This window comes from Phyllobates terribilis, unplaced genomic scaffold (genome assembly GCF_046119375.1).
Source record: "Phyllobates terribilis strain yellow unplaced genomic scaffold, ASM4611937v1 Scaffold_4__5_contigs__length_816908805, whole genome shotgun sequence".
In the NCBI taxonomy this organism is placed as follows: domain Eukaryota; kingdom Metazoa; phylum Chordata; class Amphibia; order Anura; family Dendrobatidae; genus Phyllobates; species Phyllobates terribilis.
The window spans coordinates 7,209,486-7,234,285 of record NW_027362764.1 but is presented as its reverse complement, the minus strand read 5'-3'; the positions used below and the strand labels follow the sequence as shown (position 1 = coordinate 7,234,285).

Below are 24,800 nucleotides of genomic sequence, written 5' to 3'. Positions count from 1 at the left end.
GCAGGTTCTCACCAGTTCTCTGCAGACCATATATATGTGTGTGTACTGTGCAGGTTCTCACCAGTGCTCTGCCGACCTTATATATGTGTGTACTGTACAGGTTCTCACCAGTGCTCTGCAGACCATATATATGTGTATACTGTGCAGGTTCTCACCAGTGCTCTGCAGACCATATATGTGTATACTGTGCAGGTTCTCACCAGTGCTCTGCAGACCATATATATGTGTATATTGTGCAGGTTCTCACCAGTGCTCTGCAGACCATATATATGTGTGTACTGTGCAGGTTCTCACCAGTTCTCTGCAGACCATATATATGTGTGTGTACTGTGCAGGTTCTCACCAGTGCTCTGCCGACCTTATATATGTGTGTACTGTGCAGGTTCTCACCAGTGCTCTGCAGACCATATATATGTGTATACTGTGCAGGTTCTCACCAGTGCTCTGCAGTCCATATATATGTGTGTACTGTGCAGGTTCTCACCAGTGCTCTGCAGACCATATATATGTGTATACTGTGCAGGTTCTCACCAGTTCTCTGCAGACCATATATATGTGTATACTGTGCAGGTTCTCACCAGTTCTCTGCAGACCATATATATGTGTGTACTGTGCAGTTTCTCACCAGTGCTCTGCAGACCATATATATGTGTGTACTGTGCAGGTTCTCACTAGTGCTCTGCAGACCATATATATGTGTATACTGTGCAGGTTCTCACCAGTTCTCTGCAGACCATATATATGTGTGTACTGTGCAGTTTCTCACCAGTGCTCTGCAGACCATATACAGTGGTGGCCAAAAGTATTGGCACCCCTGCAATTCTGTCAGATAATACTCAGTTTCTTCCTGAAAATGATTGCAATCACAAATTCTTTGGTATTATCTTCATTTAATTTGCTTGCAAGGAAAAAACACAAAAGAGAATGAAGCAAAAATCAAATCATTGATCATTTCACACAAAACTCCAATAATGGGCCGGACAAAAGTATTGGCACCCTCAGCCTAATACTTGGTTGCACAACCTTTAGCCAAAATAACTGCGAACAACCGCTTCCGGTAACCATCAATGAGTTTCTTACAATGCTCTGCTGGAATTGTAGACCATTCTTCTTTGGCAAACTGCTCCAGGTCCCTGATATTTGAAGGGTGCCTTCTCCAAACTGCCATTTTGAGATCTCTCCACAGGTGTTCTATGGGATTCAGGTCTGGACTCATTGCTGGCCACCTTAGAAGTCTCCAGTGCTTTCTCTCAAACCATTTTATAGTGCTTTTGGAAGTGTGTTTTGGGTCATTGTCCTGCTGGAAGACCCATGACCTCTGAGGGAGACCCAGCTTTCTCACACTGGGCCCTACATTATGCTGCAAAATTTGTTGGTAGTCTTCAGACTTCATAATGCCATGCACACGGTCAAGCAGTCCAGTGCCAGAGGCAGCAAAGCAACCCCAAAACATCAGGGAACCTCCGCCATGTTTGACTGTAGGGACCGTGTTCTTTTCTTTGAATGCCTCTTTTTTTTTCCTGTACACTCTATGTTGATGCTTTTTCCCATCTACTTTTGTCTCATCTGACCAGAGAACATTCTTCTAAAACGTTTTAGGCTTTCTCAGGTAAGTTTTGGCAAACTACAGCCTGGCTTTTTTATGTCTCAGGGTAAGAAGTGGGGTCTTCCTGGGTATTCTACCATACAGTCCCTTTTCATTCAGACGCCGACGGATAGTACGGGTTGACACTGTTGTACCCTCGGACTGCAGGGCAGCTTGAACTTGTTTGGATGTTAGTCGAGGTTCTTTATCCACCATCCGCACAATCTTGCGTTGAAATCTCTCGTCAATTTTTCTTTTCCGTCCACATCTAGGGAGGTTAGCCACAGTGCCATGGGCTTTACACTTCTTGATGACACTGCGCACGGAAGACACAGGAACATTCAGGTCTTTGGAGATGGACTTGTAGCCTTGAGATTGCTCATGCTTCCTCACAATTTGGTTTCTCAAGTCCTCAGACAGTTCTTTGGTCTTCTTTCTTTTCTCCATGCTCAATGTGGTCACACAAGGACACAGGACAGAGGTTGAGGCAACTTTAATCCATGTTAACTGGCTGCAAGTGTGATTTAGTTATTGCCAACACCTGTTAGGTGCCACAGGTAAGTTACAGGTGCTGTTAATTACACCAATTACAGAAGCATCACAGGATTTTTCAAACAGTGCCAATACTTTTGTCCACCCCCTTTTTTAGGTTTGGTGTGGAATTATATCCAATTTGGCTTTAGGACAATTCTTTTTGTGTTTTTTCATTGAAGACAAATTACATGAAGATAATAATACCAAAGAATTTGTGATTGCAATCATTTTCAGGAAGAAACTGAGTATTATCTGACAGAATTGCAGGGGTGCCAATACTTTTGGCCACCACTGTATATGTGTACTGTGCAGGATCTCACCAGTGGTCTGCAGACCATATTTATGTGTGTACTGTGCAGGATCTCACCAGTGCTCTGCAGACCATATATATGTATATACTGTGCAGGTTCTCACCAGTGCTCTGCAGACCATATATATGTGTATACTGTGCAGGTTCTCACCAGTGCTCTGCAGACCATATATAAGTGTATACTGTGCAGGTTCTCACCAGTGCTCTGCAGACCATATATATGTGTGTACTGTGCAGGTTCTCACCAGTGCTCTGCAGTCCATATATATGTGTGTACTGTGCAGGTTCTCACCAGTGCTCTGCAGACCATATATAAGTGTATACTGTGCAGATTCTCACCAGTGCTCTGCAGACCATATATATGTATATACTGTGCAGGATCTCACCAGTGCTCTGCAGACCATATATAAGTGTATACTGTGCAGGTTCTCACCAGTGCTCTGCAGACCATATATATGTGTACTGTGCAGGTTCTCACCAGTGCTCTGCAGACCATATATATGTGTATACTGTGCAGGTTCTCACCAGTGCTCTGCAGACCATATATATGTGTATACTGTGCAGGATCTCACCAGTGCTCTGCAGACCATATATATGTGTGTACTGTGCAGGTTCTCACCAGTGCTCTGCAGACCATATATATGTGTGTACTGTGCAGATTCTCACCAGTTCTCTGCAGACCATATATATGTGTGTACTGTGCAGATTCTCACCAGTTCTCTGCAGACCATATATATGTGTATACTGTGTAGGTTCTCACCAGTGCTCTGCAGACCATATATATGTGTGTACTGTGCAGATTCTCACCAGTTCTCTGCAGACCATATATATGTGTATACTGTGCAGGTTCTCACCAGTGCTCTGCAGACCATATATATGTGTATACTGTGCAGGTTCTCACCAGTGCTCTGCAGACCATATATAGGTGTACTGTGTAGGTTCTCACCAGTGCTCTGCAGACCATATATATGTGTATACTGTGTAGGTTCTCACCAGTGCTCTGCAGACCATATATATGTGTATACTGTGCAGGTTCTCACCAGTGCTCTGCAGACCATATATATGTGTACTGTGCAGGTTCTCACCAGTGCTCTGCAGACCATATATATGTGTACTGTGCAGGTTCTCACCAGTGCTCTGCAGACCATATATATATATATGTGTGTACTGTGCAGGTTCTCACCAGTGCTCTGCAGACCATATATATGTGTGTACTGTGCAGGTTCTCACCAGTGCTCTGCAGACCATATATATGTGTACTGTGCAGGTTCTCACCAGTGCTCTGCAGACCATATATATATATATGTGTGTACTGTGCAGGTTCTCACCAGTTCTCTGCAGACCATATATATATATGTGTGTACTGTGCAGGTTCTCACCAGTGCTCTGCAGATCATATATATATATGTGTGTACTGTGCAGGTTCTCACCAGTGCTCTGCAGATCATATATATATATGTGTGTACTGTGCAGGTTCTCACCAGTTCTCTGCAGACCATATATATGTGTACTGTGCAGGTTCTCACCAGTGCTCTGCAGACCATATATATGTGTATACTGTGTAGGTTCTCACCAGTGCTCTGCAGACCATATATATGTGTGTACTGTGCAGGTTCTCACCAGTGCTCTGCAGACCATATATATGTGTGTACTGTGCAGGTTCTCACCAGTGCTCTGCAGACCATATATATATAGGTGTGTACTGTGCAGGTTCTCACCAGTTCTCTGCAGACCATATATATATATGTGTGTACTGTGCAGGTTCTCACCAGTGCTCTGCAGATCATATATATATATGTGTGTACTGTGCAGGTTCTCACCAGAGCTCTGCAAACCATATATATGTGTATACTGTGCAGGTTCTCACCAGAGCTCTGCAAACCATATATATGTGTATACTGTGCAGGATCTCACCAGTGCTCTGCAGACCATATATATATGTATACTGTGCAGGTTCTCACCAGTGCTCTGCAGTCCATATATATGTGTGTACTGTGCAGGTTCTCACCAGTGCTCTGCAGACCATATATATGTATATACTGTGCAGGATCTCACCAGTGCTCTGCAGTCCATATATATGTGTGTACTGTGCAGGTTCTCACCAGTGCTCTGCAGACCATATATATGTATATACTGTGCAGGATCTCACCAGTGCTCTGCAGTCCATATATATGTGTATACTGTGCAGGTTCTCACCAGAGCTCTGCAAACCATATATATGTGTATACTGTGCAGGATCTCACCAGTGCTCTGCAGACCATATATATATGTATACTGTGCAGGTTCTCACCAGTGCTCTGCAGTCCATATATATGTGTGTACTGTGCAGGTTCTCACCAGTGCTCTGCAGACCATATATATGTATATACTGTGCAGGTTCTCACCAGTGCTCTGCAGTCCATATATATGTGTGTACTGTGCAGGTTCTCACCAGTGCTCTGCAGACCATATATATGTATATACTGTGCAGGATCTCACCAGTGCTCTGCAGACCATATATATGTGTATACTGAGCAGGTTCTCACCAGTGCTCTGCAGACCATATATATGTGTATACTGTGCAGGTTCTCAGCAATGCTCTGTAGACCATATATATGTGTATACTGTGCAGGTTCTCACCAGTGCTCTGCAGACCATATATATGTGTGTTCTGTGGAGGTTCTCACCAGTGCTCTGCAGGCCATATATATGTGTATACTGTGCAGGTTCTCACCAGTGCTCTGCAGTCCATATATATGTGTGTACTGTGCAGGTTCTCACCAGTGCTCTGCAGTCCATATATATGTGTGTACTGTGCAGGTTCTCACCAGTGCTCTGCAGACCATATATATGTGTATACTGTGCAGGTTCTCACCAGTGCTCTGCAGACCATATATATGTGTATACTGTGCAGGTTCTCACCAGTGCTCTGCAGACCATATATATGTGTGTACTGTGCAGGTTCTCACCAGTGCTCTGCAGACCATATATATGTGTATACTGTGCAGGTTCTCACCAGTGGTCTGCAGTCCATATATATGTGTATACTGTGCAGGTTCTCACCAGTGCTCTGCAGTCCATATATATGTGTATACTGAGCAGGTTCTCACCAGTGCTCTGCAGACCATATATATGTGTGTTCTGTGGAGGTTCTCACCAGTGCTCTGCAGGCCATATATATGTGTATACTGTGCAGGTTCTCACCAGTGCTCTGCAGTCCATATATATGTGTGTACTGTGCAGGTTCTCACCAGTGCTCTGCAGACCATATATATGTGTATACTGTGCAGGATCTCACCAGTACTCTGCAGACCATATATATGTGTGTACTGTGCAGGTTCTCACCAGTGCTCTGCAGACCATATATATGTGTATACTGTGCAGGTTCTCACCAGTGCTCTGCAGACCATATATATGTGTATACTGTGCAGGTTCTCACCAGTGCTCTACAGACCATATATATGTATATACTGTGCAGGATCTCACCAGTGCTCTGCAGACCATATATATGTGTGTTCTGTGGAGGTTCTCACCAGTGCTCTGCAGACCATATATATGTGTATACTGTGCAGGATCTCACCAGTACTCTGCAGACCATATATATGTGTGTACTGTGCAGGTTCTCACCAGTGCTCTGCAGACCATATATATGTGTATACTGTGCAGGTTCTCACCAGTGCTCTGCAGACCATATATATGTGTATACTGTGCAGGTTCTCACCAGTGCTCTGCAGACCATATATATGTATATACTGTGCAGGTTCTCACCAGTGCTCTGCAGACCATATATATGTGTATACTGTGCAGGATCTCACCAGTACTCTGCAGACCATATATATGTGTGTACTGTGCAGGATCTCACCAGTACTCTGCGACCATATATATGTGTGTACTGTGCAGGTTCTCACCAGTGCTCTGCAGACCATATATATGTGTATACTGTGCAGGTTCTCACCAGTGCTCTGCAGACCATATATATGTGTGTACTGTGCAGATTCTCACCAGTTCTCTGCAGACCATATATATGTGTATACTGTGCAGGTTCTCACCAGTGCTCTGCAGACCATATATAAGTGTATACTGTGCAGGTTCTCACCAGTGCTCTGCAGACCATATATATGTGTGTACTGTGCAGGTTCTCACCAGTGCTCTGCAGACTATATATATGTGTATACTGTGCAGGTTCTCACCAGTGCTCTGCAGACCATATATATGTGTGTACTGTGCAGGTTCTCACCAGTGCTCTGCAGACCATATATATGTGTGTTCTGTGCAGATTCTCACCAGTTCTCTGCAGACCATATATATGTGTATACTGTGCAGGTTCTCACCAGTGCTCTGCAGACCATATATATGTGTGTACTGTGCAGATTCTCACCAGTTCTCTGCAGACCATATATATGTGTATACTGTGCAGGTTCTCACCAGTGCTCTGCAGACCACATATATGTGTATACTGTGCAGGTTCTCACCAGTGCTCTGCAGACCATATATAGGTGTACTGTGTAGGTTCTCACCAGTGCTCTGCAGACCATATATATGTGTATACTGTGTAGGTTCTCACCAGTGCTCTGCAGACCATATATATGTGTGTACTGTGCAGGTTCTCACCAGTGCTCAGCAGACCATATATATGTGTGTTCTGTGCAGGTTCTCACCAGTGCTCTGCAGACCATTTATATATATGTGTGTACTGTGCAGGTTCTCACCAGTTCTCCGCAGACCATATATATATATGTGTGTACTGTGCAGGTTCTCACCAGTGCTCTGCAGACCATATATATGTGTGTACTGTGCAGGTTCTCACCAGTGCTCTGCAGACCATATATATGTGTATACTGTGTAGGTTCTCACCAGTGCTCTGCAGACCATATATATGTGTGTACTGTGCAGGTTCTCACCAGTGCTCTGCAGACCATATATATGTGTATACTGTGTAGGTTCTCACCAGTTCTCTGCAGACCATATATATGTGTGTACTGTACAGGTTCTCACCAGTGCTCTGCAGACCATATATATGTGTGTACTGTGCAGGTTCTCACCAGTTCTCTGCAGACCATATATATGTGTATACTGTGCAGGTTCTCACCAGTGCTCTGCAGACCATATATATATGTGTGTACTGTGCAGGTTCTCACCAGTGCTCTGCAGACCATATATATGTGTGTACTGTGCAGGTTCTCACCAGTGCTCTGCAGACCATATATATATGTGTGTACTGTGCAGGTTCTCACCAGTGCTCTGCAGACTATATATATGTGTATACTGAGCAGGTTCTCACCAGTGCTCTGCAGACCATATATATATGTGTGTACTGTGCAGGTTCTCACCAGTGCTCTGCAGACCATATATATGTGTGTACTGTGCAGGTTCTCACCAGTGCTCTGCAGACTATATATATGTGTATACTGAGCAGGTTCTCACCAGTGCTCTGCAGACCATATATATATGTGTGTACTGTGCAGATTCTCACCAGTTCTCTGCAGACCATATATATGTGTAGACTGTGCAAGTTCTCACCAGTGCTCTGCAGACCATATATATGTGTATACTGAAAAGAAGTAAATTTGCGCTAGTGGTAGTGAACAGAAGGACAGAACGAGAGATATATACAGTGCAAGAGATAATTTTATTTATCGAACATAAGCTTAAATAAGCATAATTAAAATGATTCAGACTCAGTGGGGTCACTGGGTCGGATAAGAGAATGGGTAAAAATATATATAAATACGATTTAATAAGATTTTTCTAAAAACAATAAAAGGGATGGTGTCCACTGGTATAAGATTAACATAGGCCTTTTCCCTTTAGTATGTGGATATTTGATTGCAGTAGATGTATGAGGAGGCAAAGGCTGTTAGACCTGGTGAATAAAATAGGAATGTATAAATATGGTATACTGATGAGCAGTAGGGAACAAGTAGGTATCCTTTAGTTGTGGTTACCTGATACTGGTGCCTCGTATGGGGTACGAGGATCACTGGTGGTACGTGTTGGTGCCTAGGAGGGAGGACGAAGGGTGCCTAGAGTGGGGTAGAAAAGAGTATGGATTAGCGGGAGTGGAACTCGATAGAAATGTCTCTGTTGGACTCTGGATTGAGTCGTGAGTTACCTGTACTTGGTATGGTACTCAATAGGCTGTGGTAGTGGGTAGCTGTTTCTCCACAGTCGTTCTGCTACTGGGATGACAGTCAGCAGGCTGTATGGATAATACGGAATCCACTGGAATCCACTGGAAGGGTACTAAGGGGGAATAAGGGGAGAGACTAATATGGAATAGGGTGCGAGGCTCAGGGGCACAGGTACGAGATAAAAAGGTCAGTTACCTTCTAGAAGGTGGCGTGGGGTGTCCTGAGTATATTTTGGTGACTAGGAGATGGCGGTCCTAGTCCTGTTGGGATAGTGGTAGAGGATATGTACCACACGACTGTGGGTGGATGATCTGAGTTGGATCTGTTAGGGGGAGGAATAAGAAATAAATTATAAATGGGCTAAAATTGTATAATCGTGGTACAGGCCTTGGAGACAAAAAGTTTAGGTTTTACCTGTAGATAGATACAAGGGGCCTCCAGAGGCGTCTTAAGATGGACTGGAGGTAGTAATCCTGGTCCCTTGTAGAGTGGAGGTAGCACGAGAAGGTCAGAGGTGGGATACAGCAGGAGGCTGGTGTCTATATGCTGAATAGAAATCTATACGGAAGGGGGAGGGGGAGAGAGGGTATATCTGTTAGGGTATCACTGGGTAGTACTGGGTAGTATCCAGTATTATACTCAGAGATGGGGGTTACCTATTTCGTAGAGATTAGTGTATCAATTAGTAGGTGCTGGTTCCAGTCTCCTTGTAATGGATACAGCAGGGTGCTGTAGTAGGAGGCTATAGTAGTATCAGAGGTAGCCAGAGAGAGGGTGCAGCATGAGGCTATAGTTGTCCTATGTTGGGTGCACCAGGAAGCTCTGGCTGAGTAGAGAGTGCAGGTGCCAGATACGATAATATGAAGGATGGCTGGTGCAGGGTCCAACTGGGGGAGAGAGGATATATCTGTTAGGGTATCACTGGGTGGTGGTTGTAGCCTCCAGTGTTTTACCCAGAGATGGAGGGTTACCTATTTGGTAGGGATTGGGGTGTCAAATAGTAGATGCTGGTTCCAGTCTCCTTGTTGTAGATACAGCAGGGTGCTGTAGTAGGAGGCTATAGTAGTATCAGAGGTAGCCAGAGAGAGGATACAGCATGAGGCTATAGTTGTCCACTGTTGGATGCACCAGGAAGCTCTGGCTGAGTAGAGAGTGCAGGTGCCAGATACGATAATATGAAGGGTGGCTGGTGCAGGGCCCAGTTGGGGTGGTAGATGGCAAGTACTGCAGGGAGCAGGGAAAATCCGTAAAAAGTCAGCTGGGTACAGTGGGACTTAGTATGGTAGAGGCTCGTGGTTACTTACGGTCAGTAGAAAAGCTTCACCGTCTGGGGGTGGTGATCGAGGTCCGGAGCGAGGGCGGAGTCCCGGCCGGTGACTGCCGCGTACTCTGCAGTCCATATATATGTGTGTACTGTGCAGGTTCTCACCAGTGCTCTGCAGACCATATATATATGTGTACTGTGCAGGTTCTCACCAGTGCTCTGCAGACCATATATATGTGTGTACTGTGCAGGATCTCACAAGTGCTCTGCAGACCATATATATATGTGTACTGTGCAGATTCTCACCAGTTCTCTGCAGACCATATATATGTATATACTGTGCAGGATCTCACCAGTTCTCTGCAGACCATATATATGTATATACTGTGCAGGTTCTCACCAGTGCTCTGCAGACCATATATATGTGTGTACTGTGCAGGTTCTCACCAGTGCTCTGCACACCATATATATGTGTGTACTGTGCAGGTTCTCACCAGTGCTCTGCAGACCATATATATGTGTGTACTGTGCAGGTTCTCACAAGTGCTCTGCAGACCATATATATGTGTATACTGTGCAGGTTCTCACCAGTGCTCTGCAGACCATATATATATGTGTACTGTGCAGGTTCTCACCAGTGCTCTGCACACCATATATATGTGTGTACTGTGCAGGTTCTCACCAGTGCTCTGCAGACCATATATATGTGTATACTGTGCAGGTTCTCACCAGTGCTCTGCAGACCATATATATGTATATACTGTGCAGGTTCTCACCAGTGCTCTGCAGACCATATATATATGTGTACTGTGCAGGTTCTCACCAGTGCTCTGCAGACCATATATATGTGTGTACTGTGCAGGTTCTCACCAGTGCTCTGCAGTCCATATATATGTGTATACTGTGTAGGTTCTCACCAGTGCTCTGCAGACCATATATATGTGTATACTGTGCAGCTACTCACCAGTGCTCTGCAGACCATATATATGTGTATACTGTGCAGCTACTCACCAGTGCTCTGCAGACCATATATATGTGTGTACTGTGCAGGTTCTCACCAGTGCTCTGCAGACCATATATATATGTGTGTACTGTGCAGGTTCTCACCAGTTCTCTGCAGACCATATATATGTGTGTACTGTGCAGGTTCTCACCAGTGCTCTGCAGACCATATATATGTGTGTACTGTGCAGGTTCTCACCAGTTCTCTGCAGACCATATATATGTGTGTACTGTGCAGGTTCTCACCAGTGCTCTGCAGACCATATATATATGTGTGTACTGTGCAGGTTCTCACCAGTGCTCTGCAGACCATATATATGTGTGTACTGTGCAGGTTCTCACCAGTTCTCTGCAGACCATATATATGTGTGTACTGTGCAGGTTCTCACCAGTGCTCTGCAGACCATATATATATGTGTGTACTGTGCAGGTTCTCACCAGTGCTCTGCAGACCATATATATGTGTATACTGTGCAGGTTCTCACCAGTGCTCTGCAGACCATATATATATGTATACTGTGTAGGTTCTCACCAGTGCTCTGCAGACCATATATATGTGTGTACTGTGCAGGTTCTCACCAGTTCTCTGCAGACCATATATATGTGTATACTGTGCAGGTTCTCACCAGTGCTCTGCAGACCATATATATGTGTGTACTGTGCAGGTTCTCACCAGTGCTCTGCAGACCATATATATATGTGTGTACTGTGCAGGTTCTCACCAGTGCTCTGCAGACCATATATATGTGTATACTGTGCAGGTTCTCACCAGTGCTCTGTAGACCATATATGTGTGTACTGTGCAGGTTCTCACCAGTGCTTTGCAGTCCATATATATGTGTGTACTGTGCAGGTTCTCACCAGTGCTCTGCAGACCATATATATGTGTATACTGTGCAGGTTCTCACCAGTGCTCTGCAGACCATATATATGTATATACTGTGCAGGTTCTCACCAGTGCTCTGCAGTCCATATATATGTGTATACTGTGCAGGTTCTCACCAGTGCTCTGCAGACCATATATATGTGTGTACTGTGCAGGTTCTCACCAGTGCTCTGTAGACCATATATATGTGTATACTGTGCAGGTTCTCACCAGTGCTCTGCAGACCATATATATGTGTGTACTGTGCAGGTTCTCACCAGTGCTCTGCAGTCCATATATATGTGTGTACTGTGCAGGTTCTCACCAGTGCTCTGCAGTCCATATATATGTGTGTACTGTGCAGGTTCTCACCAGTGCTCTGCAGACCATATATATGTGTATACTGTGCAGGTTCTCACCAGTGCTCTGCAGTCCATATATATGTATATACTGTGCAGGTTCTCACCAGTGCTCTGCAGTCCATATATATGTGTGTACTGTGCAGGTTCTCACCAGTGCTCTGCAGTCCATATATATGTGTATACTGTGCAGGTTCTCACCAGTGCTCTGCACACCATATATATGTGTGTACTGTGCAGGTTCTCACCAGTGCTCTGCAGTCCATATATATGTGTACTGTGCAGGTTCTCACCAGTGCTCTGCAGTCCATATATATGTGTGTTCTGTGCAGGATCTCACCAGTGCTCTGCAGACCATATATATGTGTGTACTGTGCAGGTTCTCACCAGTGCTCTGCAGACCATATATATGTGTGTACTGTGCAGGTTCTCACCAGTGCTCTGCAGTCCATATATATATGTGTACTGTGCAGGTTCTCAGCACTGAAGTTCTCTCTGATTGCTGTTATTTATTTTCGCTTTTCTTTTCTGCTCGGCCCTGACCGCCATGATCACTTCTTCCATCCATAACTTGTCCCTGCAGAATGTGTCACACAGACATCTTTGGATACGGCTTCTCCAGCCCCCTCCTCACATTCCCACCTTTACACAAACCATACAGTGTTATAACCAGGGCCCTGCGTAGTGATAATGCGCCTCTGTACCCTGTACAGTAACAATGCCCACTCACAATAATAGTTCCCCCCCGGTTCCTCCTTATAATGACAGCTCCCCAGTGCTTCTTTATGGTAATAATGCTTCCTACCTACTTATAAAGTAAACCCCGACTTTTGAGTTGATCGAGGAGGGTCCACTGTTCAGACCCCCTTGAGCAGAGTTTGGAGCAGTTGCATATGTTTCTGGAGGACCTGTCCTACATTAAACAGTCAATCCAAAATCTGAATGGTTACGGTGTAATACTTCATTTCCCCTTCAGGGGCACTGTAGAGAAGGTGATCGCTTGCCCACAGATTACAGCTGATTGCTTGATGTCCCATGAGGGTGCACTCTTTATAATCAGCTTACACTCAAGGGACAAACAAGAAGTGGGAAAACCCCTTTCAGGTTTAAGGTTTTGTTAACATGTAACTTAGGGGTCATTTCTGGGAAAACAAGACATTTTCCCATTGCCCGCAGTGCTACAGTCGTTGTCTGCAGTGCTACAGTCGTTGTCTGCAGTGCTACAGTCGTTGTCTGCAGTGTTACAGTCGTTGTCTGCAGTGCTACAGTCGTTGTCTGCAGTGCTACAGTCGTTGTCTGCAGTGCTACAGTCGTTGTCTGCAGTGCTACAGTCTTTGCCTGCTGTGCTACAGTCTTTGCCTCCAGTGCTACAGTCTTTGCCTGCTGTGCTACAGTCTTTGCCTGCTGTGCTACAGTCTTTGCCTCCAGTGCTACAGTCTTTGCCTCCAGTGCTACAGTCTTTGCCTGCAGTGCTACAGTCTTTGCCTGCAGTGCTACAGTCTTTGCCTGCAGTTCTACAGTACAGTCATTGCCTGCAGTGCTCAGTCATTGCCTGCAGTGCTACAGTCTTTGCCTGCAGTGCTACAGTCTTTGCCTGCAGTGCTACAGTCTTTGCCTGCAGTGCTACAGTCTTTGCCTGCAGTGCTACAGTACAGTCTTTGCCTGTAGTGCTACAGTCTTTGCCTGTAGTGCTACAGTCTTTGCCTGCAGTGCTACAGTACAGTCATTGCCTGCAGTGCTACAGTACAGTCATTGCCTGCAGTGCTACAGTCATTGCCTGCAGTGCTACAGTCTTTGCCTCCAGTGCTACAGTCTTTGCCTCCAGTGCTACAGTCTTTGCCTCCAGTGCTACAGTCTTTGCCTCAAGTGCTACAGTCTTTGCCTCAAGTGCTACAGTCTTTGCCTCAAGTGCTACAGTCTTTGCCTGCAGTGCTACAGTCTTTGCCTGCAGTGCTACAGTCTTTGCCTGCAGTGCTACAGTCTTTGCCTGCAGTGCTACAGAACAGTCATTGCCTGCAGTGCTCAGTCATTGCCTGCAGTGCTCAGTCATTGCCTGCAGTGCTACAGTCTTTGCCTGCTGTGCTACAGTCTTTGCCTGCTGTGCTACAGTCTTTGCCTGCAGTGCTACAGTCTTTGCCTGCAGTGCTACAGTCTTTGCCTGCAGTGCTACAGTCTTTGCCTGCAGTGCTACAGTCTTTGCCTGCAGTGCTACAGTCTTTGCCTGCAGTGCTACAGTACAGTCTTTGCCTGCAGTGCTACAGTCTTTGCCTGCAGTGCTACAGTACAGTCATTGCCTGCAGTGCTACAGTACAGTCATTGCCTGCAGTGCTACAGTCTTTGCCTGCAGTGCTACAGTACAGTCTTTGCCTCCAGTGCTACAGTCTTTGCCTGCAGTGCTACAGTCTTTGCCTGCAGTTCTACAGTACAGTCATTGCCTGCAGTGCTCAGTTATTGCCTGCAGTGCTACAGTCTTTGCCTGCAGTGCTACAGTCTTTGCCTGCAGTGCTACAGTACAGTCTTTGCCTGTAGTGCTACAGTCTTTGCCTGTAGTGCTACAGTCTTTGCCTCCAGTGCTACAGTGTTTGCCTGCAGTGCTACAGTCTTTGCCTGCAGTGCTACAGTCTTTGCCTGCAGTGCTCAGTCATTGCCTGCTGTGCTACAGTCTTTGCCTGCTGTGCTACAGTCTTTGCCTGCTGTGCTACAGTCTTTGCCTGCAGTGCTACAGTACAGTCATTGCCTGCAGTGCTACAGTACAGTCATTGCCTGCAGTGCTCAGTCATTGCCTGCAGTGCTCAGTCATTGCCTGCTGTGCTACAGTCTTTGCCTGCTGTGCTACAGTCTTTGCCTGCTGTGCTACAGTCTTTGCCTGCTGTGCTCAGTCATTGCCTGCTGTGCTACAGTCTTTGCCTGCTGTGCTACAGTCTTTGCCTGCTGTGCTACAGTCTTTGCCTCCAGTGCTACAGTCTTTGCCTGCTGTGCTACAGTCTTTGCCTGCTGTGCTACAGTCTTTGCCTGCTGTGCTACAGTCTTTGCCTCCAGTGCTGCAGTCTTTGCCTCCAGTGCTGCAGTCTTTGCCTGCAGTGCTACAGTCTTTGCCTGCAGTGCTACAGTCTTTGCCTGCAGTGCTCAGTCATTGCCTGCAGTGCTCAGTCATTGCCTGCAGTGCTACAGTCTTTGCCTGCAGTGCTACAGTCTTTGCCTGCAGTGCTACAGTCTTTGCCTGCAGTGCTACAGTCTTTGCCTGCAGTGCTACAGTCTTTGCCTGCAGTGCTACAGTCTTTGCCTGCAGTGCTACAGTACAGTCTTTGCCTCCAGTGCTACAGTCTTTTTCTGCAGTGCTACAATACAGTCTTTGCCTCCAGTGCTACAGTTTTTGCCTGCAGTGCTACAGTACAGTCATTGCCTGCAGTGCTCAGTCATTGCCTGCAGTACTACAGTCATTGCCTGCAGTGCTACAGTCATTGCCTGCAGTGCTACAGTCTTTGCCTGCAGTGCTACAGTCTTTGCCTGCAGTGCTACAGTCTTTGCCTGCAGTGCTACAGTCTTTGCCTGCAGTGCTACAGTCTTTGCCTGCAGTGCTACAGTCTTTTTCTGCAGTGCTACAGTACAGTCTTTGCCTCCAGTGCTAGTCTTTTTCTGCAGTGCTACAATACAGTCTTTGCCTCCAGTGCTACAGTCTTTGCCTGCAGTGCTAGTCTTTGCCTGCAGTGCTACAGTACAGTCATTGCCTGCAGTGCTCAGTCATTGCCTGCAGTGCTCAGTCATTGCCTGCAGTGCTCAGTCATTGCCTGCAGTGCTACAGTCATTGCCTGCAGTGCTACAGTCATTGCCTGCAGTGCTACAGTCATTGCCTGCAGTGCTACAGTCTTTGCCTGCAGTGCTACAGTCTTTGCCTGCAGTGCTACAGTCTTTGCCTGCAGTGCTACAGTCTTTGCCTGCAGTGCTACAGTCTTTTTCTGCAGTGCTACAGTACAGTCTTTGCCTCCAGTGCTACAGTCTTTTTCTGCAGTGCTACAGTACAGTCTTTGCCTCCAGTGCTACAGTCTTTTTCTGAAGTGCTACAGTACAGTCTTTGCCTCCAGTGCTACAGTCTTTGCCTCCAGTGCTACAGTCTTTGCCTCCAGTGCTACAGTCTTTGCCTGCAGTGCTACAGTCTTTGCCTGCAGTGCTACAGTCTTTGCCTGCAGTGCTACAGTCTTTGCCTGCAGTGCTACAGTCTTTGCCTGCAGTGCTACAGTCTTTGCCTGCAGTGCTACAATACAGTCTTTGCCTCCAGTGCTACAGTCTTTGCCTCCAGTGCTACAGTCTTTGCCTCCAGTGCTACAGTCTTTGCCTCCAGTGCTACAGTCTTTGCCTCCAGTGCTACAGTCTTTGCCTCCAGTGCTACAGTCTTTGCCTCCAGTGCTACAGTCTTTTTCTGCAGTGCTACAGTCTTTGCCTGCAGTGCTACAGTCTTTGCCTGCAGTGCTACCGTACAGTCTTTGCCTCGAGTGCTACAGTCTTTTTCTGCAGTGCTACAGTCTTTGCCTCCAGTGCTACAGTCTTTTTCTGCAGTGCTACAGTCATTGCCCACTGGACACCATCTTCTCCCAGTGTGAACCTTCTTGGTCTTCCGTTTAGATCTAATGTTTGGCCGGTTTGCCAAGGACAACCGGTGACTGCTGATTCTGTCTCTTAATCCGTCTTTGTTCCTTCCAGGTCTCGCTCTGATGGTTCTGAAAAGAATCAGAACTTGTTTGTGCCAGTAGAGGAGCTTAGAGCCGGAGCAGCAGGCGGTGTCTTCTGGAGATCTGACCACAGGCACCTTCCCGGGAGAGAAGACGGACACAGCATGGAGAAGCTCCTTCTGGCATTGGTGTCGGCCACCGTGGTCCTCGCCAGACCTCCAGCACCGACCTCTGCAGAAGCCAATCCCTTGGAGTTAATAATGGCAGCCGTGGATCTCTACAATGGAGAATTCCATTCGGACGTCCTGTTTAGACTCTACAAAGACGAATATGACTACAAGGAGGTGAGTAGATCCCACGGGATCCGGCCAGTGATCATCTACAGCAGGGGTCTCAAACACGCGGCCCGCGGGCCGCATGCGGCCCCTGAGGCTGCTTTATGCGGCCCGCAGGCACAGACCCCTTGACGATCCCGACCTGGTCCAGGAGGAGCCGCTGACAGCAGCGCTGAATTGCCACACAGAGACTGTTTCCCAGCACTGCATTTCCAATGCCAGCCGCCGACCAATCAGAGGCCAGCAGCTGATATCTGCGTGTCGGCGCAGCGAGTATGACGTCATTGCCATATGCAGATGTCAGCTGCTGGCCTCTGATTGGCCGGCGGCTGACATTGAAAATGCAGTGCTGGGAGACAGTCTCTGTGCGGCAATGCAGCGCTGCTGTCGGCGGCTCCTCCTGGACCAGGTCGGGATCGTCAAGGGGTCGGACTCTGTGGTGCCTGCGGGCCACATCTGCAGGAAGGCCGCCGAGGGAACGGAGGACAGGTGAGAATCATCTTTTTTTTTTTCTATTTTATGTGTGTGAAGAACAGCACAGGGGGCTCATAGCCACAGGATGGGGACCTGGATGGGGCACAGAGCCACAAGATGGGGACCTGGATGGGGCACAGAGCCACAAGAGGGGACCTGGATGAGGCACATTAGTACAAGATGGGCGCCAGGATGGGGAACGTTGCCACAGGATGGGGACCTGGATGGGGCACATTAGTACAAGATGGGGACTTGGATGGGGAACATTACTACAAGATGTTTTCCATTATTACTATATGATGCTAATTGTAAGACAATATTACTGTATGTGGCCAATTGGGGGAAATAAAATTGTAAAAAAAATAAAAAATAAAATAAAGCATGAAAAAATATTGGGCACTAAAAATGCTGTTTTATATGTAAACTAAAGTAAACACAAAAAAGTGCACGTTTATTATCGCCACATCCATAACGACCCAAGCCATAAAAAAATAAACACGGCAAAAATGTTCAAAAGGTGTATACAAAAAAAATGGTATCACTAAAAATGTCACATTGAACAAAGAATGCGGCCCCCCAAATTCAAATTTTTTCCATGTGCGGCCCATATACCCAGCCGAGTTTGAGACCCCTGATCTACAGACTTCATTCTATATCATCATATTTGGTTCTTTCCTCGTCGGCACATAAGACAATGAAGAATAATCGGAGACGTCCGTCATTAGAAGCACAAGATGCTTCACTTCCACATAGTTTCTCTGGGTTTTTCCCTGGTGAAGTGTTTCCCGGGAATTGTGAAGATTTTGTAACATTTTTCAAAGATAAAGTTACAATGTATCAATTCTCACTGTGGACCAGGCGACGATAACTCAACGATTCCCCGGAAATGATCTCAGAGGAATCCCACATTATTAAATGTTATTCTTAGTATGATGAAAAGTTACCTTAGCTGCTGCCTAACCTCTTAGATGCCAATGTCAATCATCATCGTCACTTTTACAACAGACTATAATATAGAAGCATCGCAGTATATTTTATAAGTGATCGAGTGAACACAGGTTGAAGACCCCTCGAGGGAATAATAAAAACAGAACAAAAAACTTTATATCATCTTTTCCCAGAAAGTAAATTAAAAAAAATCTAATACCAAATATTGTCATTTATTTTTTTATCACCACGTCCAAAACTGGTGAAACGAATACAATCTAATAATATTTATCCTATGATTGCAAAAAGAACTTCGGCACTCCATACATGAATATATAAGAAATATTGTATCTAGACTGATATCACTTTGAAAAATGAAGTTTTTTTGCGCATAATTTGGCCAATTTATGTGTGCCCATCAACCACGACAAGGTCACCTTCGTATGATGGGTATCTACGCTACGCTACCACTGGATATGCCACTCTTGGGCTGTAAGCCTGTATGGACAATGTCTCTGCTTGGGCTTTTAACCTACAATGTATGGGCTGGTAGAGCTAGTTAAAACCACCTGTGACTGAATGGGAGGGACACATGGTCAGAAAAAAGGCTGTCAAACTTCTAATAGTGTGAACACGTACCTGCTGCAATGTCCCAGGAGCGGGATCCCAAAAATGATTAATAGATTACTTTTTTCTTCAGAGCACCCGAATAGACCAGTGAGCGACCCCTCTCTTTTTTCTAATATTTATCCTATGAACCCCAAATGTGTAATTATATTACCTGGTGTAAATGCCGCTGTTCTCCAGAATCCGGCGATAGTTTTCTCTTGTTCCTGAGATATTGTCCCCTCTTCTCTGCACATAAATCTAACTTTTTTTTTTTCAACTAGGCGTGGCAATAAAGACACACCCACATGTAGGTATTGACCACACCCACTTGGCTAACAACTCAAGATTAATATACAATGAAGAGGGGACAATATCTCAGGAATAGAAAGGCGCAGAAAAAAAAAAGGAAAACATTGATGGATTCAGGAGAACAGCGGCATTTACCCCAAGGAAAAATGTACAAATTAATGGTCTATATAAATATATGATTAATAATAATAATAATAATCAGATCTTATCAAATTCTCTTCTCATTTCAGGGAGCCATGGGTGAAAAACAAGCAAATTTCACCATTAAAGAAACTGTATGTCAAAAATCCAAAAATGAAACCCTTGGACGCTGCGAATTTAACCTTAGAGGGGTAAGACCTTTATTCTCGGCATTGTCTCATTTAAGACTAATTCTATGGAAAGACTTTGGAAACAAAGCAAAAATATTTTGTAATTTATTAGAACAATTCTTTACAGTGACATCACCATCGTTGTTCTAGAATATTCTATCTGTAATGTATATCCTGTATTATTTACACCCAGCTGGAGAAGAGCTGTACGGCGGCACAGGACGCGCAGGGGGCGACGCTTTCTGTCCTCTGCCTCCCGGTCGCTGCGGAGGTGAGACCAGTATTTGTTTCTCTATATAAATCAGCCTAGGCCAAAAGCGTATTAAATCAATCTCGCCTCGATACAGCAAAAAAGTTCCTTAAAATTTTAAATAACTTTTATTGTATATAAAATTAAAAGTATAAAGTGCTATGTGCCCATATAGTGTAATGAATTCACACCGTGAATATAAAATTGGTAGCACTTAGGTGCAAATAACGTTAAACCTAAATTATGCAGGGTATAAACCTAATCATACCATATAGCATTATATAAGCATCCATCATGAATATGGCTGAAAAATATCACTTTATTAGATCAACGAAGGTATGAATCCCCAAAGGTGCTTGGCTGGAAAATCCAAAGCCCTTATAGAAGCAATATTAGCCAATGTACATATCCGCAGTAATATCCGCTGAATTCACTAATATCAATCACAATAAATTTGGTGATCATACCTAGATACGCATGTAACAACCGATCATAACATAACGAGCATTATAATCTAACCAGCAGGTATGTATATATCAGTATATATCAGTAAAACCAAATATATGAGGAGCCTTCTATTACCATCCAGGCATTGTATCATCATATAAGTACTGGAAAAATCTCACCCGGGGTCTTTTTTAATGTTCCCCCTATATTAAGGGTGATAGACTGATCCACGGAACATACCGACGCGTTTCATTCCTTCATCAGGGGAATGTAGTTCCTAAATGGTGCCGATCATGCATTAGTCCTTTGATTCCATGCTAGTGCCTCAGGCAGATATATGCGTTACAATGCTTTTTATATGTGCACAAACCGTGCTCCTTCAAATTTGCGGTGCACGCCGTGACGCGTTTCCAGTCCCAGAATACCCGGCACCGGAAGTACACGTCACGAGTTCCTATGGCTACGGAACACAAACAGTGATGCTGAACCGCATGCGTCACTTCCGGTCACACGGTAAAACATACACCTTAGTTGTGCTGGAATATTCTAGAATATGTATGCGGCCGACCGGGCCCGACTAATCAGCGAAGCAGTGTTTAAAGGGGTTGTGCACTACTTTAAATTAACCCCCCAATGTATCCCCCCGGGGCCCCTAATGAATTTTGTAATTACATCATGTTGTCAATACTGCTTGTGACAACATTGCTGACCAAGCGGCAAGTGTGAAGGGAGGACCGGGGAGCGAGGCTGCCGGTCGGGGTACTTCTGCTGCGAGCAGCCGGGAGATGACCGGCCAGCACCGGTCATCTCCCGGCTGCGACGCCGCTGATCTCCCGACGGTGGCCTGCGTGTTTCAAATCCGGCGCCAATTCGCGGCCGGGCTGCGCCAGTCGCTGATTGGTCGAGGCCGGCTGGCCGCGACCAATCAGAGAAGCTGTGTTTTAAATTTCACGCCAATATCAGCGAACCGTGTTAGTGAGGACCGGGGAGCGGCGCTGCCTGTGCAGGTACTTCCGCTGCGAGCAGCCGGGAGATGACCGGCTAGTGCCGGTCATCTCTCGGCTGCATCGCTGCTGACCTCCGTGCAGCAGATGAGCCGCTAACGGCCGCCATCTTGTTCTGAAATCCCGCGTCGCTGATTGGCCGCGGCCGGACCAATCAGCGACACGGGATTTCCTGGACAGACGGGATAAGCCGATTATATAGTAGATACTGGTGGAGAATACATAACGCTAAGCTCCGCCTACCATCTACTCTATGGCTCCACCCCTGAGTAAAGAGAGTGGAAGAAGAAATCTGCTAATTACTGATGGAGAATATATAACGTAAGCTCCGCCTACCATCTACTCTATGGCCCCACCCCTGAGTAAAGAGAGCAGAAGAAGAAATATGCTAATTACTGATGGAGAATATATAACGTAAGCTCCGCCTACCATCTACTCTATGGCCCCACCCCTGAGTAAGGAGAGCACAAGAAGAAATATGCTAATTACTGATGGAGAATATATAACGTAAGCTCCGCCTACCATCTACTCTATGGCTCCACCCCTGAGTAAGGAGAGCACAAGAAGAAATATGCTAATTACCGTTCCACATACAGGGACATGGAATCCTTAAAGGGGGTCACCAGAACCAAAATAATGATGATTTGTCTTAAAAGGAGCTGGTATCTTCATCCTCTTTGTGACTGGCTGATTTTCTTTTTCTCCACCTTCTTCCAGTAGTCATGAATTCTTTCTTCTTCCGGTCACATGGCTGTATGAGCGCTTCTTTTTTGTGTGACAAGTTGCAGTTTTGAATTTCATTAATTCCGTTGGAATATAATGTACTAAAAACCACAAAAGCGGCGAAACGGTGAAAAACTGCAATTCCGCCATTGTTTTTTTGGTTTTACGATGTTCATTGTGCTGTAAATATGTATTACCATTGTAGGAAACGTATAAGGCTTTCCTTATATATATATATATATATATATATATATATATATATATATATATATATATATTTTTGACTGGTTAAAAAATATTCTGAGCTTGTCGCCAGTCCCCACATATGTCCAGATTTTAGCGTCCTTTCTATACTTTTCTCGTCTTCGGGCATTTATCTTATCTTACCTTTTCTTAATTCTTTGCTTTTGTTTCTTTTTGTAAAAAGACAAAGCCTGGAAATGGAGATGACAATACTGAGCAGCCTGAGGAGGAAGCTTCTTATGAGGACCGGGTCATAATCATGGATGAAAGTGATAAGACATTCGTAGAAAAGGAAGAGAAAGAAGAGAAAAGAGACCAAGACGTCTTCCTGGCACCAAAACCTAAAAATACAGGAGACGATCATCTGATATCAAGAATCACAAAGAAAGAGCCGCAGGCAGGACTGATTCTGGGAAGACTTCTTTGTCTACAATGTTTCTTTGATACTTTCTCGAGAAAATAAACTGCCCAAGTCTCTATCCAGATCCGTCACATTGTTACATTGTTACTGTATCAGTGGATGCACCGGAGAGAGACGCAGGGTAACCGGCAGGAGCAGTGGTGGAAAGCTTCGAGGAGGACTCCATCGCTGCTTATAAGCTTCATTCACTTTTTTGATTTCTACATATGAATTTGTAATATTTTCAAATAAAGTTCTCGATTTATTAAACTGACTCTATGTTCATGAGGTTCAAACTTTTCACATTAACCTCGGAGTTGGTTACTTGGATTTTTAACTAATTGGAGTATCATTCTGTATCACTAGTCACATATATGAACAAGTTCTTGTATAAATTACACAATAAAGACATGGAAACTAAACAACTTACATTCATATTGTCTTGGAGGACTATTTGAGTCTGACCTACCATTTTAAAGGCATTATCCTTCATGATCACATTCACTCTCAAACTTAATGAATGCATAAAATATTCTGTATGACTTCTTTTCTTAAAATTTTTATAAGAGTCAGAAATCTCCTCATACAGAGTTCAAAGTACCTCCCAGGCACCACTAGGGGGAGCTGCCTGTATACAGAGATACATGATAAGATTCTGTCTTCAGACACCACTAGGCGGAGCTCCATGTATAGAGAGATACATGATAAGATTCTGTCTGCAGCCACCACTAGGGGGAGCTCCCTGTATGCAGAGATATATGATAAGATTCTGTCTGCAGTCACCACTAGGGGGAGCTCCCTGTATACAGAGATACATGATAAGATTCTGTCTGCAACCACCACTAGGGGGAGCTTCCTGTATACAGAGATACATGATAAGATTCTGTCTGCAGCCACCACTAGGGGGAGCTCCCTGTATACAGAGATACATGATAAGATTCTGTCTGCAGTTACCACTAGGGGGAGCTCCCTGTATACAGAGATACATGACAAGATTCTGTCTGCAGCCACCACTAGGGGGAGCTCCCTGTATACAGAGATACATGATAAGATCCTGTCTGCAGTCACCACTAGGGGGAGCTCCCTGTATACAGAGATACATGACAAGATTCTGTCTGCAGCCACCACTAGGGGGAGCTCCCTGTATACAGAGATACATGATAAGATCCTGTCTGCAGTCACCACTAGGGGGAGCTCCCTGTATACAGAGATACATGATAAGATTCTGTCTGCAGCCACCACTAGGGGCAGCTCCCTGTATACAGAGATACATGATAAGATTCTGTCTGCAGTCACCACTAGGGGGAGCTCCCTGTATACAGAGATACATGATAAGATCCTGTCTGCAGCCACCACTAGGGGGAGTTCCCTGTATACAGAGATACATGATAAGATCCTGTCTGCAGCCACCACTAGGGGGAGCTCCCTGTATACAGAGATACATGATAGTTACATAGTTAGTAAAGCCGAATAAAGACTTGCGTCCATCAAGTTCGACCTGTTAGTTCTGTAATTGCTAAAGTTGATCCAGAGGAGGCAAAAACCCCAAATGATTTGGCCAATCTTCACCTGAGGAAAAATTCCCTCCCGACTCTGAAACCAGCAGTCAGAATAAATCCCTGTATCAACCTACTATTTTATTCTATTTTTAAGTATATGCAGAAATCTGCCTGGTATCTAGAAAAGCATCCAGTCCCCGCTTGAACTGGTGTAGTGAATCCGACATTACCGTCTCCTCACTCAGTGAATTCCATATTCTCACTGCTCTTACCGTGAAGAACCCCTTCCTATGCTGGTGCTGAAACCTTTTCTCTTCCAGTCTTAGTGAGTGCCCTCTTGTTACCGTAATATCCCTCCTTTTGAACAAATCCCGGCCAAGGTCTCTATACTGTCCCCTAACATATTTGTACACATTTATTATGTCCCCCCTCAACCTTCTCTTTTCCAGGCTGAATAGTCCTAGTTTTGCCAACCTCTCTGGGTATTGCAGTCCCTCCATTCCCTTTATTAATTTTGTTGCCCTCCTTTGCACCTTTTCAAGCTCATTTATATCCTTTCTATATATTGGGGCC

At 45.2% G+C, this 24,800-nt stretch overlaps 1 protein-coding gene across 2 annotated transcripts in view; it reads left to right on the top strand.

The window, feature by feature from the left end:
* LOC141264794 (uncharacterized) overlaps nucleotides 1–22,998 on the top strand; it is a 190,835-nt gene extending 167,837 nt beyond the window's left edge. For both annotated transcript variants that reach the window (XM_073677106.1, XM_073677107.1), the window contains 4 exons: nucleotides 16,728–17,040; nucleotides 19,581–19,682; nucleotides 19,855–19,932; nucleotides 22,513–22,998. In XM_073677106.1, the coding sequence (XP_073533207.1) occupies nucleotides 16,728–17,040; nucleotides 19,581–19,682; nucleotides 19,855–19,932; nucleotides 22,513–22,791 (772 nt within the window). In that variant the 3' untranslated portion in view covers nucleotides 22,792–22,998. The remainder of the gene's footprint in view (nucleotides 1–16,727; nucleotides 17,041–19,580; nucleotides 19,683–19,854; nucleotides 19,933–22,512) is intronic.
* Nucleotides 22,999–24,800: the final 1,802 nt, after the last annotated feature.